General features: G+C 36.4%; 1 protein-coding gene across 1 annotated transcript; it reads left to right on the forward strand.

Moving 5' to 3' along the window:
* Positions 1-207: 207 nt before the first annotated feature.
* On the forward strand, positions 208-1,636 carry LOC131856158 (extensin-2-like). The gene is made up of 2 exons (XM_059207583.1): positions 208-1,143; positions 1,306-1,636. The coding sequence occupies exon 1, from the start codon at positions 240-242 to the stop codon at positions 1,107-1,109; it is 870 nt and encodes a 289-aa protein (XP_059063566.1). The 5' UTR covers positions 208-239; the 3' UTR covers positions 1,110-1,143; positions 1,306-1,636.
* Positions 1,637-22,997: the final 21,361 nt, after the last annotated feature.

A 22,997-nucleotide genomic window follows, 5' to 3' on the forward strand; every position in this document is an offset into this window, starting at 1 on the left:
ACAAACAGAGAACTGGTCTATTGGTAAACGCGTGATCAATTAAGAATTGTTCCAAATGATAGACATTTCATGCACCTTCCACTTGACTGGGTCACCCATGCGGAAAAATATGATTTTTTTAAATAAGTCCCTGCATATAAAAGCAGTGCACCACAACCTGATGAAATCATTCCACTGCACTGCAACGCACTGGAGCAGCAACAGCAATGGTTGTTCGAAGGGCCGTACATTTGGATACGATGGCGATTTTTATTACGCTTGTGCTCTCTATTGTAGCGTTGGTTTCAGCTGAATACGAACCATATTCACCTCCTCCACCTCTATATTATTACAAATCTCCCCCTCCACCATCTCCTTCACCCCCTCCTTCATATTACTACAAATCTCCACCTCCTTATTACTACAAGTCCCCTCCACCTCCCTCTCCCTCACCTCCTCCTCCATATTTTTACAAGTCCCCTCCACCTCCATTTCCATCTCCTCCTCCACTATACTATTATAAGTCTCCACCTCCACCATCTCCTTCACCTCCACCACCATATTATTATAAATCTCCACCACCACCATTCCCATCTCCTCCTCCTCCATATTACTATAAGTCACCTCCTCCTCCATCCCCCTCTCCTCCTCCTCCCTACTACTACAAGTCTCCACCACCACCATTTCCCTCTCCACCACCCCCATATTACTATAAATCGCCACCACCACCTTCCCCATCTCCTCCTCCACCATACTACTATAAATCTCCACCACCACCATCTCCATCTCCTCCTCCTCCATACTACTACAAGTCTCCCCCACCACCATCACCCTCTCCACCACCCCCATACTACTATAAGTCCCCTCCACCACCTTCCCTGTCTCCTCCCCCTCCATACTATTATAAATCCCCGCCACCACCATCTCCATCTCCTCCTCCTCCATACTACTACAAGTCCCCTCCACCACCATCTCCCTCTCCACCACCTCCATACTACTACAAATCTCCACCACCACCATCTCCTTCACCTCCACCACCATATTATTATAAATCTCCACCACCTCCATCTCCATCACCACCACCACCATACTACTATAAATCTCCCCCACCTCCATCTCCCACATATTAATCGATTGACTCCATCCAGCATAGAATGCTAGGAGGTAAGATACTAACATATGTTATTGCCTTTAGTAATTAACTTTTACCGTTTCCTTTAGGAATTTGTAAAATGTGATGTGTAGTCTCCCAATTAATTCTCACAGGATGTTCAGAAGAATTCGTTACTAAGATTTTAATCTCTGTTTGTTTTTTTTCGTCTGCAGGAAGGATGTGGTATCTAGGTCCTAGTCCAAGCGGCCAATGTCTTCTCATTAGTGATATGACTATCATCCAATAAAGATTTTAAAAACAATCAACATTTTGTTTGAAATAAGCGAGACAATGGAATATGACATCTGTGACGGTGCTTGCTGTATGTAATAAGGGAAAAGCCATTGCTAATACTTCTCCCACCTCCGAGGAAACCCCATCGGAGAATGTTCCCTATCTGATGGAGCTGCCTTTTGTGGGCCAATTTATTTTTAATATCCGAGTGATAATAAAATTAGTTTTGATCCTCAATTCATGTTTAATTAATTTTTTCAGTTTTATCCATGTACAAACACAAGAGCCCAATAAGGATAGAAAGATTTATTCAAAATTGAAATGTTCATTGGCTATTTAGTTTTAAATCATTTCTGGATATTGAGTAGTCTTTTTAGTTTTCTTACGTATGTCTACAGTATATTCAGAGGAACTGGACCTGTCAATTGTGCGCTATATTCCCATTGTCCTTTTTTAGTATTACTAAACTATCTTCTTTGTTTGAAAGCCTAGGTTTCATGGAATTTGATCATATCTAATTGTTTTTGTTGGAACATAATAAGTTTCTATGAGAATTGGGCCAAAATTCTTCTTAAGTTTACTTAGATATGGAATGATGGTCAATAGAAATGCTATTTATAATTTGAAAGGATTAGAATTCTACTTCAGTTTTTAAATTTATCATAGTTAGAATTTATTCATGTCATTGAAATGTATCATTTATTCAAATGTGTTAATGAAAATTGAATTGTAAGCCAATAAAAATGCATTTGAAATGCTCTAGTTATAAATTTACACTAATTTATCCTTCTAACAAGATCCAATCTCTTCCGTAAGGATAAATATGTTGTAGATATCATAATGCTTATGAGAATGATTTTCAAGTTTCTCAACACATGGCTCATGGTTGTGGTGCCAAAAGATGTCCTCTAGTTTTTGAGCAGCCTTCAACTACCACATAGTACTATGAAAGAATTGTCATAGGTCAATGAGTTAGTAGCAACTTTGCAATACATTTTTTGACCATTTCTTTTCTTAGAGTTTTGTAGTATACCCAGAATGAAAATAATCTTAATGTATGAAAGCCAAATGTTTGCGGTTGGCTTCCTACTAGATCAGTAACTCTTACTACTTAATAGTTTATTATAGTTTTTCTGTTTTAATATCTTATTTCAAACAATATGTTATACAAAGCATGAAATATGACTATTTCAACTTATATTTTTAGTATATTATTAAATCTTTATAATTAATATAATTTATAATATTTAATAACAAAATAACAAAGGGCTTTGAAATCTTTCTTACTTTTTTTTCTAATTTTAAAGCATCATCCAAAATTGATCAAATCATATAAATTAAAGTATCCCACAGAGACTTCCATATATAAATAAAAGGAAAATGACGAAGTAAATTATATTTTGAAGACATCTAAAAAAAAGACCATGACATAGTGAAGATAAGTCAGAAGAAGGACAATTCTAACCATCATACAAAATAATTTATTAGGGTGACGTGTGCAAGAATGCTTCAAAGTAATATCAAATTCCATTCGATTGCAATCGATGTTGTTAATACCTACTCTGTGCAGTGACCGCTATATTTCCTATCATAATTTTATCTTGCTCCTGAATAAAGAACAAAATCTAAAACTTAAATTGGAATTAATTATATATTGTTTTCTTTTATTATAGTAGTGTTTCTGTTGAGCTTGTAAGTTATTACAGTGATAATTAACTCTATATAAATTGTAGAATATTTCAATGATTAAACTCTGTTTTAAAAGGAATCTTAAGATGACATTGGCACGAATGTTTCAAAAATAGTGACATCTAAACTTGATTATCGGTAGTGGCCATTGTCCTATTTCACATATTTTATTTTATTTAAATATATATTTTGAATATGTTGTAATTATATCAGTAGGTATTTTCTTAGTGAGGAAAATTATATGAAATTCATTAGTATATATATTTTTAACGATTTATTTTTTAAATATATTAGGATTGATGAAGAAGTCTTTGATGCATGTGTGGTCATTAAATTCTTGAACATTTTTACATTATTTATGACTAATGGGACTTGAGTAAGTTCAATTATGAATTTATTTAATATCATGTTGTCAATTTGTTCAAAGATACGTACTACTACATAAAGTATATAAATTTTAGGTCTCTTTCTTCTTAGTATAAATTAAAAATTGAAGGCATCAACAACTTAAATTAGGTTCTATGTAGAAGATAACTGGCCAAGTTTTTTTGTCATGTTGCATGAGTATAGTGTAAATTAACTTTACAATTAGCTTTAGTTCACCAAATGTTATAATATTTAAACCTTCCTCTTGATCCTAATTATAGCCCTAATATCAAAGCTTTAAATTCATTAAAGTTGATTGTGCACATAAATTGTATAGTCTATAGGTCACAAAATTATTATTTTCATTAATTGATCTATGAATCATACTACTACCCCAACACCTTATTTGGGTTTAGACCCATCACCACATGTTTAGATTTTATTTTTATCTTTAGTTTAGGAGAAAAATTGTGGAAGCTTCCATATCTTTGTTTTGTTGTTTCTAGCATATAAACTCCTTACTCCTACTACGAGCTCAATAAATAAAAAGTCAAGCATATAAGACTCTAATAGAGTGATTCCCTGTCATCCACCAAATATTCCAAAGTAGCATACCCTTCTAGAGAAAGGGTAGTAACTTTTCCATTACTGTTAGTAGCCAATTTGTTGTTTCTTTTCTTCTTTTTTTGCTCTCTTCACCCCACTATCACCACTCCTGTGATAGTTTTTTGCATTACGACATTTGTAATTTTAACAATTTCAGCCATAGAATTTTCAAGAGAGACAATTATATCCCTATGATTGACACAACCCATACAATCTTGGGAATTTTCAATATCACCCATATATATTTGAAGGTCCTCAATCTCAATAGATAAAATTTGCTAGTTATCATCTTTAATAGTCAATTGTTCATTTTATGGCTTTTGATTTGATGGTTTGTCCTCCTCCACCATAACTTTTAAGATATTCAAGAATTATATGTCTTGACTAAAGTAGGATTTATGGGGGCAATGTGAGAGGTAGTTTTTAGGGATAATGTCGTGCAGTTTCTGTACTCAACACTCTCAAGAGGAGTCATAAAAAATATTCATCCTTATCATTTGTAGGGCTAGGGATCTTAAGGGACAAGGCAATCTTACCCATTGTTGAAGGTTTATCTCATGGATCATCTTTCTCCCAATGATATAGTTGAATCATCGTTTGTAGTCTCCCCATTAGACATATTGATTGTCAAAGAGGGCGTGGGACACCACATAGATTCTTTCAACTTTTTTTTTCATAGATTTCCATTTTTCAACAATCCCCATTTTATTTTTAGTGGAGGAAATTGACAACTTTGTCTTTGTTTAGAGTAGGAGGTGATTTTTTAGGACCCAAATTAACAACCAAAGGGGGCACTTCTTGACCCATAATAAGTTTCTATTTTTAAAGTGTTTCATGTGTGTTGCAATATGTGACTTGTAAATAAATAATAGCCTAAATAACACACCAATGAAACATTAATATGAAAGGATTTGATTGATAAGTAATTTAAACAAACAATCCTTCAAAAGAGTTCCATTGTTTCTTGATCTCTAAGGATTCCTCAAGTCGTGATTTTTCTCTCAGATCATTGAGCACTTGACCTTAATAATGACAACCTAAAGAATTAGTGCTATCATAAAATGATCTATATGACATGAAATTTAAATTCTATGAGATAATGGCAATGCTTACTATGATTAAACTATAGAAATGCCATGTTATTGATAATGAGGATACTATGTTATGATAATGAAATTGCTATGCTATGAAAATGAAATTGTGATCTAAAATGCTTGTGTGTCAGAGAGACAAAGAGAGACAAGATCTAGATCTGGAGATTAGGACTTGGGACCTCTGACAATGAAAGAATGAATCCTATTTATAGAGGAAATGGGCAAATGAAGGGTTGGGATTGAGTTGATTGAGGAAGGGTTGGGATTGCTTGAGGAAGTGTTGATCCTCAATCCATGTGTTGCCCTTCAAGCCAGTCACATGTTGACAAGTGTCAACATGGGAAGGCTTGAGAGGAGAGGGAAAAAACATTAAATGCCTAAAGAGATATGATGGTTACCATGGATGTTGAGTTAAGGTTAGGTCAATGGATAAAGCTTTTATCGAAGGGGTAAAGGAATTTGCAAGGATTAAATGGTTGGTTTAGTCAAAGCATTAAATTCTTGAGGGGACTTTAAGGTTACCTTGGATGGTTGGGTTAAGGGATAAGTCTCTAACCCAGGATCAAAAGGTGAGTTAGCTTGTTGGAAGAGAAAAGGGATTTTAATGCTATGTAATAGCCTTAAATGTTTTTGGAGATTTTGAGGGTTAACTTGTGGAAGGAAAAGACTTTTAATGTTTTGTAAGAGCCTTAAATGTTTTGAGAAGTGACTCCTCCCTAATCCTTAGTTTAGGGATGTGCAAATACTTAGAGGGAGATTAGGCTAATAATAGGGGTTTAGTCATGATTAGGAAAAGGGTTAGTGTGCAACTTGTATTTTCTAGAAAGTGCTACTAGGTGATGGATTTAAATAAATATTTATTAATTTAAATGTGAGTGATGTCAATTAATTAAACAAGTATGATTTATTTATTTAAGTAATGGTCTGAATTTGATTATAATAATTTATTTAATTAATATAAGGATGTTGGGGTGAATTAATTAAATATTAATTTAGTAAATAGTTGAAAAGGAGAAAAGATTAATTAAATGTGAATTTAATTAATAGTTAGATGAATGATAATGAAAAAAATATAATATGTATTTAATTGGGTGGCAAGAAATAAGTGTCTACATTTTGCCCCTCTCTGAAGTGATGTATGGCATTGATTCAAAGAAAAAATTCGCTTGATGACGCTGATAAAATGTTCGATTTGCCCCGAACACTAATTGTCGAATAATGGTGTCAGTATGCCCCCTCGGAAGATCAATTGGGAAAATTTTCAATTTTTTCAATTTTTTTGGAATTTTTAGAATTTTTAATTTTTTTTGGATTTTTAGAATTTTAGAATTTTTATTATTTTTTTTTTTTTTTGGAATTTTAGATTTTTTCTTTGGATTTTTTAGAATTTATTTTTGGATTTTTAGAATTTTTTATTTTTAGAATTTTTGATGCAATTGATCTTCTGATTAAAATGTTTTGATTATTAAAATTTAATGTGAGTACACCTAGGGTTTACACGCCTCACTCATTTCATCCATGTGGCATAACATGCTTACATCACCACTTGATATATAAACCCTTGGGGTCCCTTTTCTATCTCATTTATACATTTGTCATTTAGTGAATAGAGCTTTACAGAGAAAAGGAGAGCTTGGAGAAAATGGCAACACCTGACCAAAATCACCGATTTGAGACAGTTCGTCGATTTGACTAGCTAGTGGAGTACAAACCTCCGGTAAGTGAATTTTTAACCATTTGTGATTTCAAAATTTTGATTTTTGATCAATTTTTTTGGTTTTTTGAAAATTTGCTCGAGGTTTTGTATTTTGCCCTATTTTTTGATTATTTAGTGCCTTTGATGGTTCTTTTAGCACGTTTCATTTTTATTGTAGTGCTTTCAATTTTTTTTGTAGCGCATATAATTGATGTTTTGGTGCTTTTAACTATTGATATAGTGCATTTGACTTAGGGTTACTGTGTTGAGGATAGGCATGATGTAGCACATTTGATATGTTTTGGGGTATATGAGCATTTTTGTGGTGCATTTGATAATTTTTGTACCGCATTTAATTTTTTTGGTAGTGCTTTTGAAGTCTATTTTGGCACATTTGAGATAAAATGTCGATGTTTTATTTTGCAACTTTTGAGTGATTAGAAAGCCAACTTCTTGATTATTTTGATTTTTTGCTCGATTAGATGATTGATAGAGTTTGATTGTGTAATATCAAAAATCGCATTTTGCTTAATTCATCACAACAAATGATTCATTCCTTCATGTCATTGGAGGTCATGTACTGCCACCTTTTATCTTTTTGTCCACATGGATTGCTTCGTAAGCTCTAGGCTCAGACTTTACCAAATTTGTCGACTTGTCATCTTAGGGACTATAGCATGGCACAAAGATGTCCACATGGTGCGCTAGGGTCCCGCAAATCTGACAGTCCACAAGTGGTCATTTGAGCGTTATGCCTGCACCCGGAAAGAATTGTAACGCCCCTGCATGCACCCACCGACATCAGTTTTTGGTCTAGAGCCTATATCTCTCTCATTTGATGGCATTTTTGAAATCTTTTGGTATTTTGAGATTACTTCTTACAGGTTGGAGCTTTTGGAAATCTCTTTGGGAAGCATTCATATCTTTCCTCACAAAGACCACCATTATTGCAGCTCTCTAGATAGCTCACAACACCATTTTCATAGCATCTTGGAAAGGGGAGTTTACTCATTCTCTTTTTCATTCATTTTATGCATTATCATTCTTTTATATTGCATTGTCTTTCCATCATCTTTATCATTTATTTCCCCTATGGTTTTATTTGGGTTGTTCATGGAGGTGGAAACACCAAAATGAGGGTCTGACTTAGGCGGACTCCATAATACAAATCCCAACATTTTCTCTCTCGCTTGTGTGTAGGTAGGCAATAGTGGGAGAGTGGTCAATTTGCAGGAGGCTCCATTTGTGGATTGATTGTGAGTTCCTTTCATTTCTTTCCTTCTACTTTATCCTAGTTGTTTCCCATTCTGTATTTACTAGCTTATTTTTACCATTTTCTGTGTTTTTATTACATTATTATTGCATCTGGTATTCTTAGTATGGTTTATGTACCTCATTCGTATAGGAAAACAACAGATTACACTAGTGTCCCAAACTTGTACACTCATCCTTTGGACAGAGGCTTGGGAAAGTTTTCTAAGAGTCTCGGATTGTGATTTGTCGATTTAGTCTATTATTTTCATCCCCTACCTCACCCTTAGCACCACTTCAAGTGAGGTATCGGAGGATTGATTAATTCTCTAGGATTCATCATCCTTGAGGTAGAAAATTTCCTCCCTTGCATTTTGGCAAACCCGACGTGAATAAATTGCATTGTCATTTTTCTTTAGTAGTTATTTCTTAGCTGCATTCAAAATCTAATTTTTTTTAAGAGAACATAGTGTGCATCCCTTTTTTAGCATTTGCATTTGTTTTCAAATCAAATCCTTTGTGTCCCTATAGTATGGTCTGAGTGTTGTGAGGCTTGTCTATGAGATTTATGACATAGGCTTCCATAGGAGACGTAGTCAGCAGATCATCTAGATGGAGTTTTCCTCCTGACCATTACAGTCCTCCTCTATCTGATGCAATGATAAAAAAACCTTTACCTAACTCAAAAAAGATTTTCACCTCTCATCCTCTCCATATACCTTTCATGGGAGGCTCATCAACTGCTATTTCTAAGAACAACTCCCCAACAAACTCTTCGTTGCCTTCTCCACCTATTGTTGACCATGATTCGGCTATCACTCTTGACTTTGATAAGATTTAGTCTCTGGAGGAGAACCTAAGAGATCTGGAAGGGTTCCTCATCTGGGAGAATGTCCTCCCTCAAGCTAGGAGTGTAGTTAATACTTTCATAGATAGGCTCATCTCAGATAAGAAAGGTTTAGAACTATTGAGTGCATTATCTAAGATTGCCAAAAGCCATGTACCCTTGGCAGATGCACCCCCTCAGGATAGCCAGTTTGATGCCTATAGTTCTTAGATCGACGTTGACATATTAGGGTTGAACGCACATGAGGTGGATTCCAATATTCCTACCACTAACTCCTCATCCACTCCCTAAGGTTACATAGGTATGTGTGGTAGCTCAACCTCTGCCTCTACTGCAGCTTAGGTCTCTACGGTCAACTATACTACTACCTCTGTCGATGGCACTGGTTATCTTGGTGGTGTCAGTGAAGGTGGTGGTGGTGGTTCTCTTGGAGGTGTCAGTGGAGGTGGTGGCACATTTGGCCCACCTCCACCTCCTCCACTCTCTAATCTAGTCTTGAACACCATCTTACAAAATATGGGGCAGCTACAATTACAGCTTACCAACTTGGCCTTTGATTTTGGTCAATCATCTATGTCAACATATTATAGGAAGAGTCCCCTCGACATCATGCCATCCTAAACACTATCCTTCCCACCATCGCTGAATCATTGAAGTTCGATAGGTTCAATGGTGATGGGGAGCCTAATGTGCTCATCAATTGTTTCATGACCATGTGTAGTGATTACCATAACCTTGACTTCGTTCTTCTTAATCTATTCTCGCAATCCGTTAAGGGAATCATATTAGAATGGTATAGCCCCTTACTCGATCACTTTATTCACACCTTTGATCAGCTCATGTATCTATTTCTTAAATAGTTTTAGGCTCACATTGGCAATAGGGTCACTATCGCTAACCTTGTTTATTGTAAACACAAACCCAATGAAAAGATCACAAATTTCATCTCAAGATATCAATCGATCTCTACTAGGATCCCTTTTTCCCTGCCAGATAGCGATCTATAGAGAATATTCATTGGTAATTTGTAGCCTGCATTGCGGGAGAAACTATCTCTTAACCAGTATCAAAGCTTTGCCAATATGTGTTTCGCACTCACACACTATCAGCACACCATGATGCATTTCAGAGATTCCACTTCGAACCATCATGGTGGGTCCTTCGTGGACACGTCCATGAAAGGGTCTTCAAAGAATAAAGTCGTAGCTAATGTTGTTAGTATTCCTCTAGTGGTTGCTGCACCAACATCACAACAAAATAGAGTCTTCACTAAATTGAATGACTTTTATTTAAGCATAATGAAACAATTATTGAAAGACAATCTTATCACCCTTCTTGAGATTAAATCGTTGTCTGATAGCAGGCCCTATCTGCGTTGTTACGATGGATCCATATTTTGTCATTACCATCATGTGCTTGGTCATGATACTGAGTGATGTTATCATCTTCAACAAATTGTCCAGGACCACATCGACAGTGGTGCAATCAAAGTTGATCTGCAGAAACACAAGTCAAACAAGTCCGTTGACAAAACCAACAGTGACTTACAAATCTATATCGACCCCTTTCCCCTGCACTCAACAAATTTCATCTCTGCATCAGATCCTTCTTCAAATGATGGTTTATTTGTGAACATGGTCACCATCACTCCAATTTTTTTGCCTCCTAGTCAAAAGGAAAAGGTACTTGGTGTGATGGTTGACCCATCATGCTGAGTCAGTGTCATTACAAAGGAGACTCTATTCATGAATCATTGGCATAGGCTTGTGTATGATGATTACCATGTGACCCTGAGAATTCATGAAAAATTTTCTATCTCTCCTTTGGGTACCATCACCTTGCTAATCATCATAGGAACCAAGGTGGTATCTTCTACATTTGTGATCATTCCTAAATCAGACCTATTTTGAGCTAAACTAGGTATTCCCTAGTTAATTTCTATGGAGGTAATCCCTTCAGTAATTCATAAATGTCTCATGTTCCCTCACAAAGGTTTTGTGCATTTCATCTAGGATACTAGATATTGACCCTTGGTAGCCTGTGGGAAATTTTTGCTAGACCATTTTTTGCCTTCTCTAGTGGGGCCTATGCCTCCCTGTGGTGACTTTATTTAATGTGCATACTATTAGTATAGATGGGGGAGTTGGCTCCTAAATCGATGTACCTTATCTTTTCGTTGCCTCTTCCTGCATCAACTTCTTCTCTGTATATTTCGGTCTTGGAGCGGGTGGTACCTTATGTCCCCTCATCATCGGGGGCCAAGGATAAGCCTGCTCCTCTGAATAGACCTCCACATCCACCTAGGACTACACAACCTCCAGTGGTATCTTCTATTCCCATGGTTGTAGACAAGGAAAAGGCACCTATATTGTCAAAATCTACGACCCACCCTCCCTTTGATCTCTCGATCATGGCCGATATCCCTCGGCCCTCTAGATATGAGAGAGGGAGGTGTTCTTCCCATGTTCGTTTGTCACCTCTTTCTCCTAATTCACAAGCTGCATCGACACCCTCAGTTCCTCCCACTACTCCTCGATTCAAGTGAGGTAGGGAGCTTATTGTTGTGAATACAGTTCCTATCTTGATTGCACTTCCTATTCCATTAGTTTGGACTTCTCATGTCCCTAACATGGTTCCAGAAGCCTCTCCTATGGTGCATGATGCTCCTAAATCTTCTCAGGCTTCAGTTGGTTGCACTCATATCCGTTGCAATCAGCATTCGCATGAACATAAGTGCTTTTTATGGCCCATGGATCGAGAGCGCAATGTTTCTCTGTAAGATGGTGATGTATCTGCAGCTCCTAGCTCTGTCGCATCAACTCCTACTTCATCTAGTGCTCTTGTTTCTATATCATTCTCAATTTTTATTCCTACTACTTTGGGGCCTGTTAATGAGCCTACACCTAAGCGTGTGTAGGTTTTCATTGCTCATTTATTGGAGCCACCCCTCATAACCTCCTTTCCAGACATACCTTCATTGTCTTGGCCTATTGATATGTTGCATACACAGGTGGTGTCTAGCATAGCTTTATCTACTCCCCTGTTTTGCAGTCATTCTAGCATCAAAGCTTCCCTAGAGTCCTTAAGCCTACTATGGTTGATAGGATACTTTCTTCTCCTATCTGACCTAAATGAAAGCTTAAGAAGGGTCCTATTATAGGGTTTTGATGATGAAAACCCTTGTAGGGATGTTCCTCACCCTCTTCTATGCCTATTTCAGTGCTTGTTGGCTTCTCTATTTCTATGTGCATGGTCGAGAAGGATTTTCCTTCTAAGTTTGTCACTGCCCCTCTTCCGAAGGCCGATAGTCCTATTCATGTTTCATCCTCTTCGAATGAATCACTTGCTCCCTCTACGGAGGCTTTCTTGTTCAACACCTTAAAGGATATGTCAACCTTGTCTGAGATCTTCACGCGATCGTTGACCCTTGTCTCCTTTGAGCCTGTGGACATAGACAATGTTGTCTCTTCATCCCTTGCCCTCGCTGCTAGTGAGGTGCCTAATGTCATTCTTGCTTCTGTCCCACTTTGATATCATCCTCCTTCTCCCTATGATCTCAATTGGGAAGACAATGATCTCCTAAGGGATGACCCTTAGAATATTTATCTTTTATCTCCACCTTTTTGTGTGTGCATTTGATTGTGCTCCCCCATGCTTACTTTATCTACTTGTTCCTCCCAAAGGACCTAGGTTACTTTGTAGGTACTTGGATACGAGAGGTTGATTTTTATCTGTTGTGATCTCCCAAAGGACCTGAGTTACTCTATAGGTGCTCGGATATGGGATTTTGTTTCATACATCTTCCTCTATTTGTCTCTCTACTTCTTCTATCTGTCGCATCTTACTTTTTCGCTATTCAAGGATGATGCAAAGCGCTGGGGGCATCTTTGGCATTCTTTTATCTTGACTCAAATTTTTATCTTATCTTTATCTTCATGTTCTCTTTTTTAGATTTGAGAACTTTGGCGCTATGATGATACATCCATCTTGTAGTTATCTTATATATCTTTTCTCACTGCTATTGGTTTTGATGCCAAACTATCGGATCCCCCTGTCCCCTTGCATTGATCATTGATGTTGTGGACATTTACATGCCACCAGATACTGGTGGAATTCCATAGAAGGCATGGGGGGCCAAAAAGTGGTGATATTCTAACTAAATTTTTTACTGATAGGTAGTTCTAACAGTATCAAATTTTTTGAATCTAAAACATGTGTCACATTTTATGCTTCATATACTATAGGATTAAAAAAATAAAAATTAAATTTCATAAAGTTTTGACCAAGTTATAGTGGTCAGACATACAATTTTTTTATATTTTAAAAAAGTTGTAGTAAAAAAATCATAATTAATTATTTATTTTTAAAAAAATACAAAAAAATATGTGTCACATCCAGACATGAGTCTTCTACTTGCAACTAAAATCTTATAAAAAAATATTATGATTTGATTGTGATTAGGGTGGTCAGATAGACACCCGCTTCTTATCTTTTTCCTGAAATTTTAGTACTACTACATTGAAATTTCAAATTTTAGTCAAATAGATTTATTTATTTTAAAAAAAGAACTAGTAGCTTAGAAACTACATTCATTTTTTTACAAATTTTATTCTTACATATTTTTTTAATAATGTTAGTAGCTTATTCAAATTTTTGCATCAAGTTGCCTAAATTTGTTTTTTGATTTTCATTGCCACTTAAGGGTCTGTTTGGCCCACCATGATCCTGCACATACCGAGAAACATCTTCCTATGTTTACATGCCACAACCTTTCTTCTCCTTATAATGACATGCCTTTCATGCCTATCATTCTAAGGGGGCGGGCATCATATCTACATCCTTGTATGATCTATGTTTGTTATCTTTTCGCTTTCATGATTCTTGTTGATCTTTTCCTTTTTAATGTTTGCCTAACTGGGGGTCAAACCAATTGATCATTTTTCCTAGATGGGGGCCAAACCATAGGATCCATCTTTATCTTCCTTTGTAGGGGCCAATCTACTACTTATCAAATCCATCTTTGATCACCCAATCAGATGGGTATCTAGCGTATCACTACCCATGCTGGCAAAATCCGACCCTATTGTATGGTTACCCATACTGACATATATCATTTCCCTATTATGTGGCTATCTAGCATAACACATTTTGTTATCCATAATGGTGCATCTCATATCACGGTGGTCACTTATCTTGTATCATTTTTCATAATAAGGGGCCTTCCTCCAAAGTGAGGTTCATTTTTGTTATGATTTTTTATCTATTACCAATCTTAAATCTATCCCCTGTCTTACCATTTGACATGTAGACTATAGTTAGCATGTTTACAATGTGTTAGTTAGCAATATGTATTCTAAATCTTAGCTTAATCTCATTGGAGGCAACCTCATTTGATCAATAAAATTATGCCTCCCTATTGCAACACTCTTCCTTATCTTCCGAGGTACTTTATCTTCACATCTCTTAGCAAAGAGATGCTCGCTAAAGTGGGGGTAAAATGTATATCAAAAACCACATATTTCTTAATTAATCGCAACAAATGGTGCCTTCCTTCATGTCATTGGAGGTCGTGTACCGGCACCTTTTGTCTTTTTGTCCACTGGGACTTCTTCATCAGCTCCAAGCTTGAACTTTACCAACTCTATTGACCTATCAACTTGAGGACTATAGTGTGACACAGAGACATTTGCATGGTACACTAGAGTCCCGTGAATCTGATAGTCCGTAGGTGGCTATTTGAGCATCACACCTCTGTTTGAAAGGAATCGTAACACCCCTACATGCACCCACTGTCATCGGTTTTTGGTCTCGAGCCTATATCTATCCTATTTGATGGCATTTTGGGGATCTTTTGGCATTCTCTTTGGGTAGAATTCATAGCTTTTCTCACAAAGACCACCATTGTTGCAGCTCTCTAGATAGCTCACAACACTATTTTCATAGTATCTTGGAAAGCCCAAAGTTTACTCATTCTCTTTTTCATCCATTTTACCCATTATCACTTTGTTATCTTGCATTGTCTTTCCATCATCTTTATCATTTATTTCCCCCATGGTTTTATTTGGGTTGTCTATGGAGGTGGAAACCACCAAAATGGGGGTCTGACTTAAGCAAACTCAAAAAACACAACCCCCAACATTTTATCTCTTGCTTGTGTGTAGGTAGGTGATTGTAGGATAGTGGTCACTTTGTTGGAGGCTCCAATTGTGGACCGATTGTGAGTTCCTTTCATTTCTTTCCTTCTACTTTATTCTAGTTATTTTGGATTCCACATTTACTAGCTTAGATTTATCATTTTTTGTGTTTTTATTATATTATAATTATCTGGTATTCTCTGTACGGTTTATGTACCTTGTCCATATAGGATGACAACACACTGCACTTGTATCTTAGACCGACATGCTCATCCTCTAGATAGATGCTTGGCAGAGTCGTCTAAGAGTCTCAGATTGTGATTTGTCGGTTCAATATGTTATTTTCATCCCTTGGCTCACCATCAACGCCAGTTTAAGTGAGGTATCAAAGGATCCATTTGTTCTCTAGGATCCATCATCTTTGAGGTAGAAAATTTTCTCTGTTACATATTGACCAGATTTAAAATCAAAATTTGGATGATCTGATAACTTAGATTGATTGTGTGACCTCATGATTGATGAGCATCACTTGATAGGGTGAGTTTGATTGACCTCATGATTAAATAGCGCCAAAAATGTAAAACAAAAATTTGGTGAGTGTCTGACGTCATGATGAATGAACGTCACTTGATACATTACTCAAAGAGATTGATTAAATTCTCAAACAAATAGATATGATAACTAATTTGATTGATGAATTAGATTGATTGATAAAGAACTTGAGATTTTGTTGATATCATGTTGTAGAAGGATCTGGGTATATTGATGTCTCAGATGCTAATAGGGCCATCATTGATTCTTGTGGGTTATCACACATTATGTTCATGCCTGAGTATAGGAAAAAAAGGGTTTACTGACTGCACTGGCTGAGAGGTGGCATAGTAACCACAACACATTCCACTTACCTATTGGAGAGATGATAGTGACACCAAAGGATGTGTATAGGATTCTTCACATCTTGATCACTAGAGAGTTAGTGCAATATGATCACCATGATTAGGTGGGAGGTACAACTTCTCTACAAAGTCTTTGGGGATGAGGAGATCAACTATCCTGACATCTTGTGGGAGTATATGGTTGAGTTTTATCTGCCCTTTCCCTCTATACTAGTAGGTTTAGTGGTAGGTTTCTTATGTTTGGACAAGAGATCATATAGATTCGTAGTGGGATGAGGCTGAATTTTATAGTGGATGGTTATACAGGGCACCTGATATGCATGGGGTGTTTGCATCTTAGCCGATTTGCACCATGAATTGAACCAAGTTATGTATGACAGAGCAACCAGTTTATTAGTTGCAGTCACATTGCTCCAGATTTGGACCTCGGACCACATAGAAGTGACTCAGTCGATTGCAGATAGAGTACGAGCACCTAGAAAACCTTACCTTTATGCATACAGCCATGAAATTTCTCAGTCGATGCTTGGGAAAATAGAGTACTAGAGATAGACATTAGATGATTTAGACCAAGTTGTATGGAGGTCCTATCTTGATTGTGAGGCATGCAAGGAGGACGCTATATAGGTACTTGTTCTAATGTAGAGTTGATACTTGATTGGTCGAATGCCATATATTATTGAGAGAATTATCCTAACTCATGTGTTGAGTCAGTTTGGTCGGAACCATGGGATACCTTAAGGTTCTTTCCCTATATGCTTGTACGCAGAAGGATAGGGCAGATTGGGGTTTGTCAGTCAATTTTGACACAACCCCCGCAAATTTTTATACCCTCCCACATTCCCATTGGGACATGTGTTTAGATATTACAGATGGGGCTCTTACACCTCTGTTTGCACATTACAGGGAAGAGCACCCTTTTCCTAGGTTGATAGGGCCTGGAGAGCTGATGCCTCCTCTAGAGGTGGTTGATGATGACAAGGACTGACTGTGACCTTAGAGATGCAAAGAAGGAGGTGTTCAAGGCTAGGGAGAGGTGGAGGTGATATTGTGAGAGCTAGTGGAGAGGCCGGGAGAGGATATGTTGGGATGGGGCAAGGTGGTGGTGGGAGAGGTGGGGATGGTGATGATGATTCAAAGGAGACAAAGGAGGAGGATGAGCAACCTTTGATCAAGACAAGGAAATTGGATATGCCTCCAGTGTCAATTCCACTACAAGGTGCCCTAGTATAGGCTACACAAGGTCCACAACTAGAACAAATTTATATTGTAGTGCCACCTCATCAGCAGGCTACATAGATAGCTTCTCTTTAGAGCATGGTGTAGGGATTATAGGGGTAGTTGGCACAGGCCTAGAGACAGATTGCCTCTGATGATAGAGAGAGATGTGGCCATTAAGAGATGTGGGTGTGCGGAGGCCCTAGCTGATAGATTAGAGGCAATCACTATAGGGACCATTACAAGTGACATCATCAGAGAGATCTGTGAGTCCAGTTGGGAGATTGAGTATTATTTGAAGTTATACTATGATATCATTCCATCTAATCAATGTGCCCCTAATTAGGTACAGTCTTCAGGTACTAGGTTAAGACGCAGTCGTTCATGGACCGAGAGCAGATGTGTTACAGGGCCACTCCGTAGAGATCCCCCAGTCGGGGATCCAGGTCCAAGGCCATTAGGTGGTGCTGCAGTAGGAGGGTTAGTGAGTCCTACAGCCTCTGAGGATACTATTGCATAGATCTATGTGCTCTAATTTTTGTTGATGTATACAATATGCTCTTGACAATACTAATGACAGTACCCTTTATATGTATTGTTGTACACTTGGACCTTGATTTTTTATTTATAATATGATATGTCGCGAATGATTGGATGCATGTTATCTTATTTATGTTTTATATGATGGATGGATGCATTTGATTTTCTTCTTTGTATGCTTATATGTCTACATGATTATGCATTGGAATGTATGTATCGTGATGATGTTTATTTATGCTTATGCTTATGTGATCATGTTATATGTATGATAATGTGATGATGATGCAACATGATTACTTCTAGATATGCAATTGCAAGTGATGGATGATGTTGTGGATGAAATGATGAAATTGATGTGTATGATATGCTCTATGATGCTATTTGATTGTGCTTACGTGATGATGCATTTTATTTATGATGATGTGATGCATGGATTAATGCTTATATGATGTAATGTATGGAATGATTTAATGACTTTATGTGCTAATTCCATGGAATATGATGATGAACTGCTATTTACTTAATGAATGTACTGATGAGGTGAAAAATGCACTTAAATGACATGGATGAATTTACTTATTTAAAATGTAATTAAAATGGAATGATAATTAATGCAACTAAATGCAATGATGTGAATGGTGATTTTAACCATGCAATCCTAATTATGCCATGTTGTCATTTTGTCGGTCAATTTTTGGTACCCCTTTTTTTATCATCATTGAGCTTTTAAAATGTTGGAAGATAGTACAAACATCGAGGTATAATTGAAGCATGATGACCTAAGTACCTCTTACATGGATTTTGATATTGCAAGTTTTACAAGCATCTAAGTATTATTAACTAAGATGACCTGAGTATGGCTTGCATGAAATAGACAAGAGTTAATCTTTTTCATATGTGAATTGGAAAGGTCCTCGATTATGTTTTTGTCGATTTTGCCTTTGGACCTATTCACAGATGTTTTAAAGATCAACTCATAAATAGAAGACAAAAAAAATATCATGCCCCATATTTGCTCCTTTAGTTGATGACATCCTTGAGTTGCCTAGGAAACATGATAACAAAAACCAAGACACCATAGATGAACATTCACGCGTATTTATGTCATATGTCATATAAAATCATCCTGTTGGTTGATTTAAATTTTCTTTAGTTCGATGTTAATGTTCATTGTTGGTTCTCATGATATTTGTTTTGTGATGTATGTCTTGTTGTTTGGTTCTCTGTTGGATTAAGCTCAAAACAAATTGTCCTACCTAGGTTCATGATTTTCCCCCAATCTAGAAACAAACCTTTATTATGGATATATATGATGATCACCAAGCCATGGTGAGTCGAAGCTGTAAAAGCCTGATTATATAAATGAGACTTGATTGTGGCTATGGATAATGATAGTGAAAAGAAAATGCATGACAAACGCAATAGTAGATGGAAGAGCCAATCTATCACCAATAGCCCCTATTGCTAGGATTTCACTGCTTACTTTTATTGTACCTTTTTTATTTTTTATGATTCATTTTTTTTGTATTTTCTTTCTTTTTATGTGCATTGGTCCCCTTCTAGTGTAGATAACTAATATGCCCCATATCCATATGTTGATATGATGACGAACAAACCTAACCAATTTGGTTCAAACTTTCCCTTCTTTTCCCGATCATGTTGATTATGGGGATTCTCTTTTAGTACCAAGTCACCAATCTGAAACATTCTTGGCTTCACCTTGTAGTTATAGCTTCTGGACATTTGTTGTTGATATGCTTTTAGATGATCAAAGGCATGCTGGCCATGTTCATCTAGTAACTCCAACTCTTGTAGTGTGGATACACGGTATTCCTCATCAGGGATGAGTCCTTTCAATGATACTCTGAGTGAAGGTAGCTCGACATCAATGAGTAAAATGGCTTATGATCCATATACAAGTACATACAGTATGGCTTTGGTAGGGGTGCAGATGCTAGTTCAGTATGCCAACAAGGAAGGGTTTAATTGGACATATTATTCACAACTAGCATCATTCATAATTTTCTTTAGGATTTTTAAAATGGTCTTGTTTGAAGCTTCTACTTGGCCATTCCCCTGAGGATAATATGGTGTAGAAAGGTGATGTTGAATATGGAATCTTTCACAAAATTCTTGCACATCTTGGTTTTTGAAGGGTCTACCATTGTCAATGATAATGGAACTGGGAATGCCATACCAACAGATAATGTAATTCAAAATGAAGGGTGAACTCACAATAATGGTTCCCACTTTTTTGCCACTTTTGACACTGAGATGAACATTTTTAAAATAATCTTCAACTTCCGAGAACTATAAATTTTAAACTATTAAGAATTTGAAGATGATATAAATTAATGATTTGTAGCATTTTGTTTGTAGATTCTATATATATTTTTTCTATTTTTTTTGAAGGATTGTTTTTTTAATTTTTCCATCTCCCTCGAAAAGTAGTTTTTTACATCAAACTACATTTTTTAAGAGTGATGTGCCTTCCGAAATGCATAAATTTTTTTCTATAAATGCTAAAAACTCAATTCTTTCGAATTTTGGTTTGGTACATCAATATCTAGGGCTTTCAGTTGGTTTTATAGTGATATGTCGTATATTTTTCATTTTATTAAGTTTTGAAGTCCGACTAGTAATAATTCAGACATATGTTTAAGTTTGAACACATAACTTGTTCTATATATATCGGAATTCAATTTTATTTTTTTGTTAAAAAGAGGACATCAATACTTGGGGCATAGATATTTTTCAGATTTTTTTTGAATTAATTTCCTATTTTTCCCAATGCGTTGAACAGGGAAGTTCATGTTCGATGAAAAACCAATATTCCATAAAATTAAAAAAATAACAACATAATAAATTCATAATGTAATAATATTATACTCGTTGGAAATATTGATCCGAGTACTACCATCTTATATTTCTGGGTTATCAAGATTATTTCATTTGTGCCTTGAACTAGAGGTTCGAAGGCAAAAATTTCTCAAAACTCTAAAAAATTTGGGTAGAGACCTTTAACAAGAAGGTTCGAACGAACACTGGTTCGAGCGAAGGGGGGTCCGATCGAACCCTAAGGGGTTTGATCGGACCCCCCTTCACTCAAACCCCCTAGGAAAAATTATGACACGGACATTCATATAATGACCGTGTTCTAATGAACCCAACCTTTTGTAACAGTCGACGTTTGTTCGAGCCCTAGCCAAGGAGGATATTTGCTTGTTTGTAACACTGGTTAATGGAGAAACTACGATCCACTTTTTGAAATACTTAGTGTCTTTGATTATGAACTTGTGTTCATTGGAGGAGGAGGGATGGATTTTACCCACGAGGTCAAGTCCCTATTGAAAGAATGACCATGATGTCGTGAATGGTTGCAACTCCTGTGTCGGTGCATGTATAAAATTTGCATGGATTTGACATTTTTGGCACTTCCTATAAAATTGATAGGATTCTTTTTCCATGTTTGACCAATAGTATCTTGTTCTTAGAAGTTTCTTTTCTAGAGTAGGATCGCTTGAATGTGTACTGCAAATACCTTCATGAACTTCTCATAAGGAAATTTTAGATTCATCACGTTCAAGACATCTAAGGAGATTACCATCAAGACCTCATTGGTAAAGTGTATTAGTTGTTAGGGTATAATGGGATTCTTGACGCATAAAGTTTCATTTTTGGTTCTGGGAAAAATCAGTTGGAAGGGTATTATCTTTGAAATAGGTATAGATTTTCCCATAGGTTGAAGAATCAACACCAACTAGGTGGGATATGACTTGGGAATTGGGATAATCATAGGAAGGGGAAAACAATTGTTCCACTAGGAACTCATAACGATTCTTCTTTTCTGGTATTTGTAGAAGAGAGGTGAAGGTTGCAATGGCATTTGCGGCTTTGTTGTCCAGTCTTGAAATTTGTTCAAATTTGATCTCAACAAAGTATTTCATAAAATCATCCAACATTCTCTTGTACGACATTAGTTTGTCATCCTTTATTTGATAGTCATCATTTTCTTGATTGATGACCAATTGGGAGTCCCCATAGATTTGTAACTATGTGATATCCCATTATACTACTACTTTGATGCTAGTGATATTACTTCATATTAAGCTACATTGTTCATGTAGGGGAACATCAATCTAAAGACCTAGGGATTATGTGTCTTTGAGGAGTGACAGATAGGATTCCAGCACCCTATCCATGTTGGGTTTAAGATCCATCAAAGTATAGTACTCATGGTTGTGTTGTAACTACTAGGACATCTATATCTTGGAATTCAATGTGCATTAGATTATTATCTTGCAATGGTGCTTCAACTAACTGATTTTCTATTGCTTGGACCTTGATGGCTCTTCTATCCATATATTGAATGTCAAACTCAATCAATATCATCACCCACTTTGCTTGTATTCCTATTAGAGTGGCCTTGCTGAGTAGATATTTTAATGGATCTATCTTTTCTATAATCATGATTGTGTGGGATAACATATAACATCGCAACTTTTGAGATGCAAATAACACAACCAAAAAATATTTTTCAATGAATGTGTAGTTAAGTTCATAACCACTCAATGTTTTGTTGATATAGTAAATAATCCTTTCTTTGCTTTTTGAATCTTCCTATGCTAGCAAAGCTCCCAAGGATACCTCGGTTGCTGAGATGTATTAAAGAAATGGTTTTTCTATTATTGGCAGCACCAATATAGGTGGATTAATTAGATATTGCTTTAATTGATCAAAGGCTTCTTCACATTTTACCTCCCATCTGGAAGAAACATTTTTTTGTAGTAAATGAGTGAAAGGAAGCCATTTGTCAACGAGTTGTGTGATGAATCTTCTAATGGATTGTAGCTTTCCTTGTAGCAATCTTAATTAGTTGATGTTCCTAGGAGATCGCATCTCCATGACTGCTTGTATTTTTGTTGGATCTTCCTCAATGCCTTTTGCTAACACTATGTACCCTAGGAGTTTTCCTTATGCTACTCTGAATACACATTTCTTTGGATTTAGCCGCACATTGAATTTTTCTAATCACTAAAAGATTTTATTCATGATTTCTAAGTGTCCTTCCCTTGTGAATGATTTGGCTAGTAAGTCATCTACATGGCCCTCCATGAATGTGTGCATCATGTCATGGAATATTATGGTCATGAAACGTTGATAGTTCACTCCTGCATTCTTCAATCTGAAAGGCGTGACTTCCCAACAACAGGTACCCCATGCACATGTAGAAGTTGTTTTTTCCTAGTCTTTAGGTTCTATTTTGATTTGATTGTACCCTAAGAAACCATCCA

This window comes from Cryptomeria japonica, chromosome 1 (assembly GCF_030272615.1).
Source record: "Cryptomeria japonica chromosome 1, Sugi_1.0, whole genome shotgun sequence".
NCBI classification, from domain to species: Eukaryota; Viridiplantae; Streptophyta; class Pinopsida; order Cupressales; family Cupressaceae; genus Cryptomeria; species Cryptomeria japonica.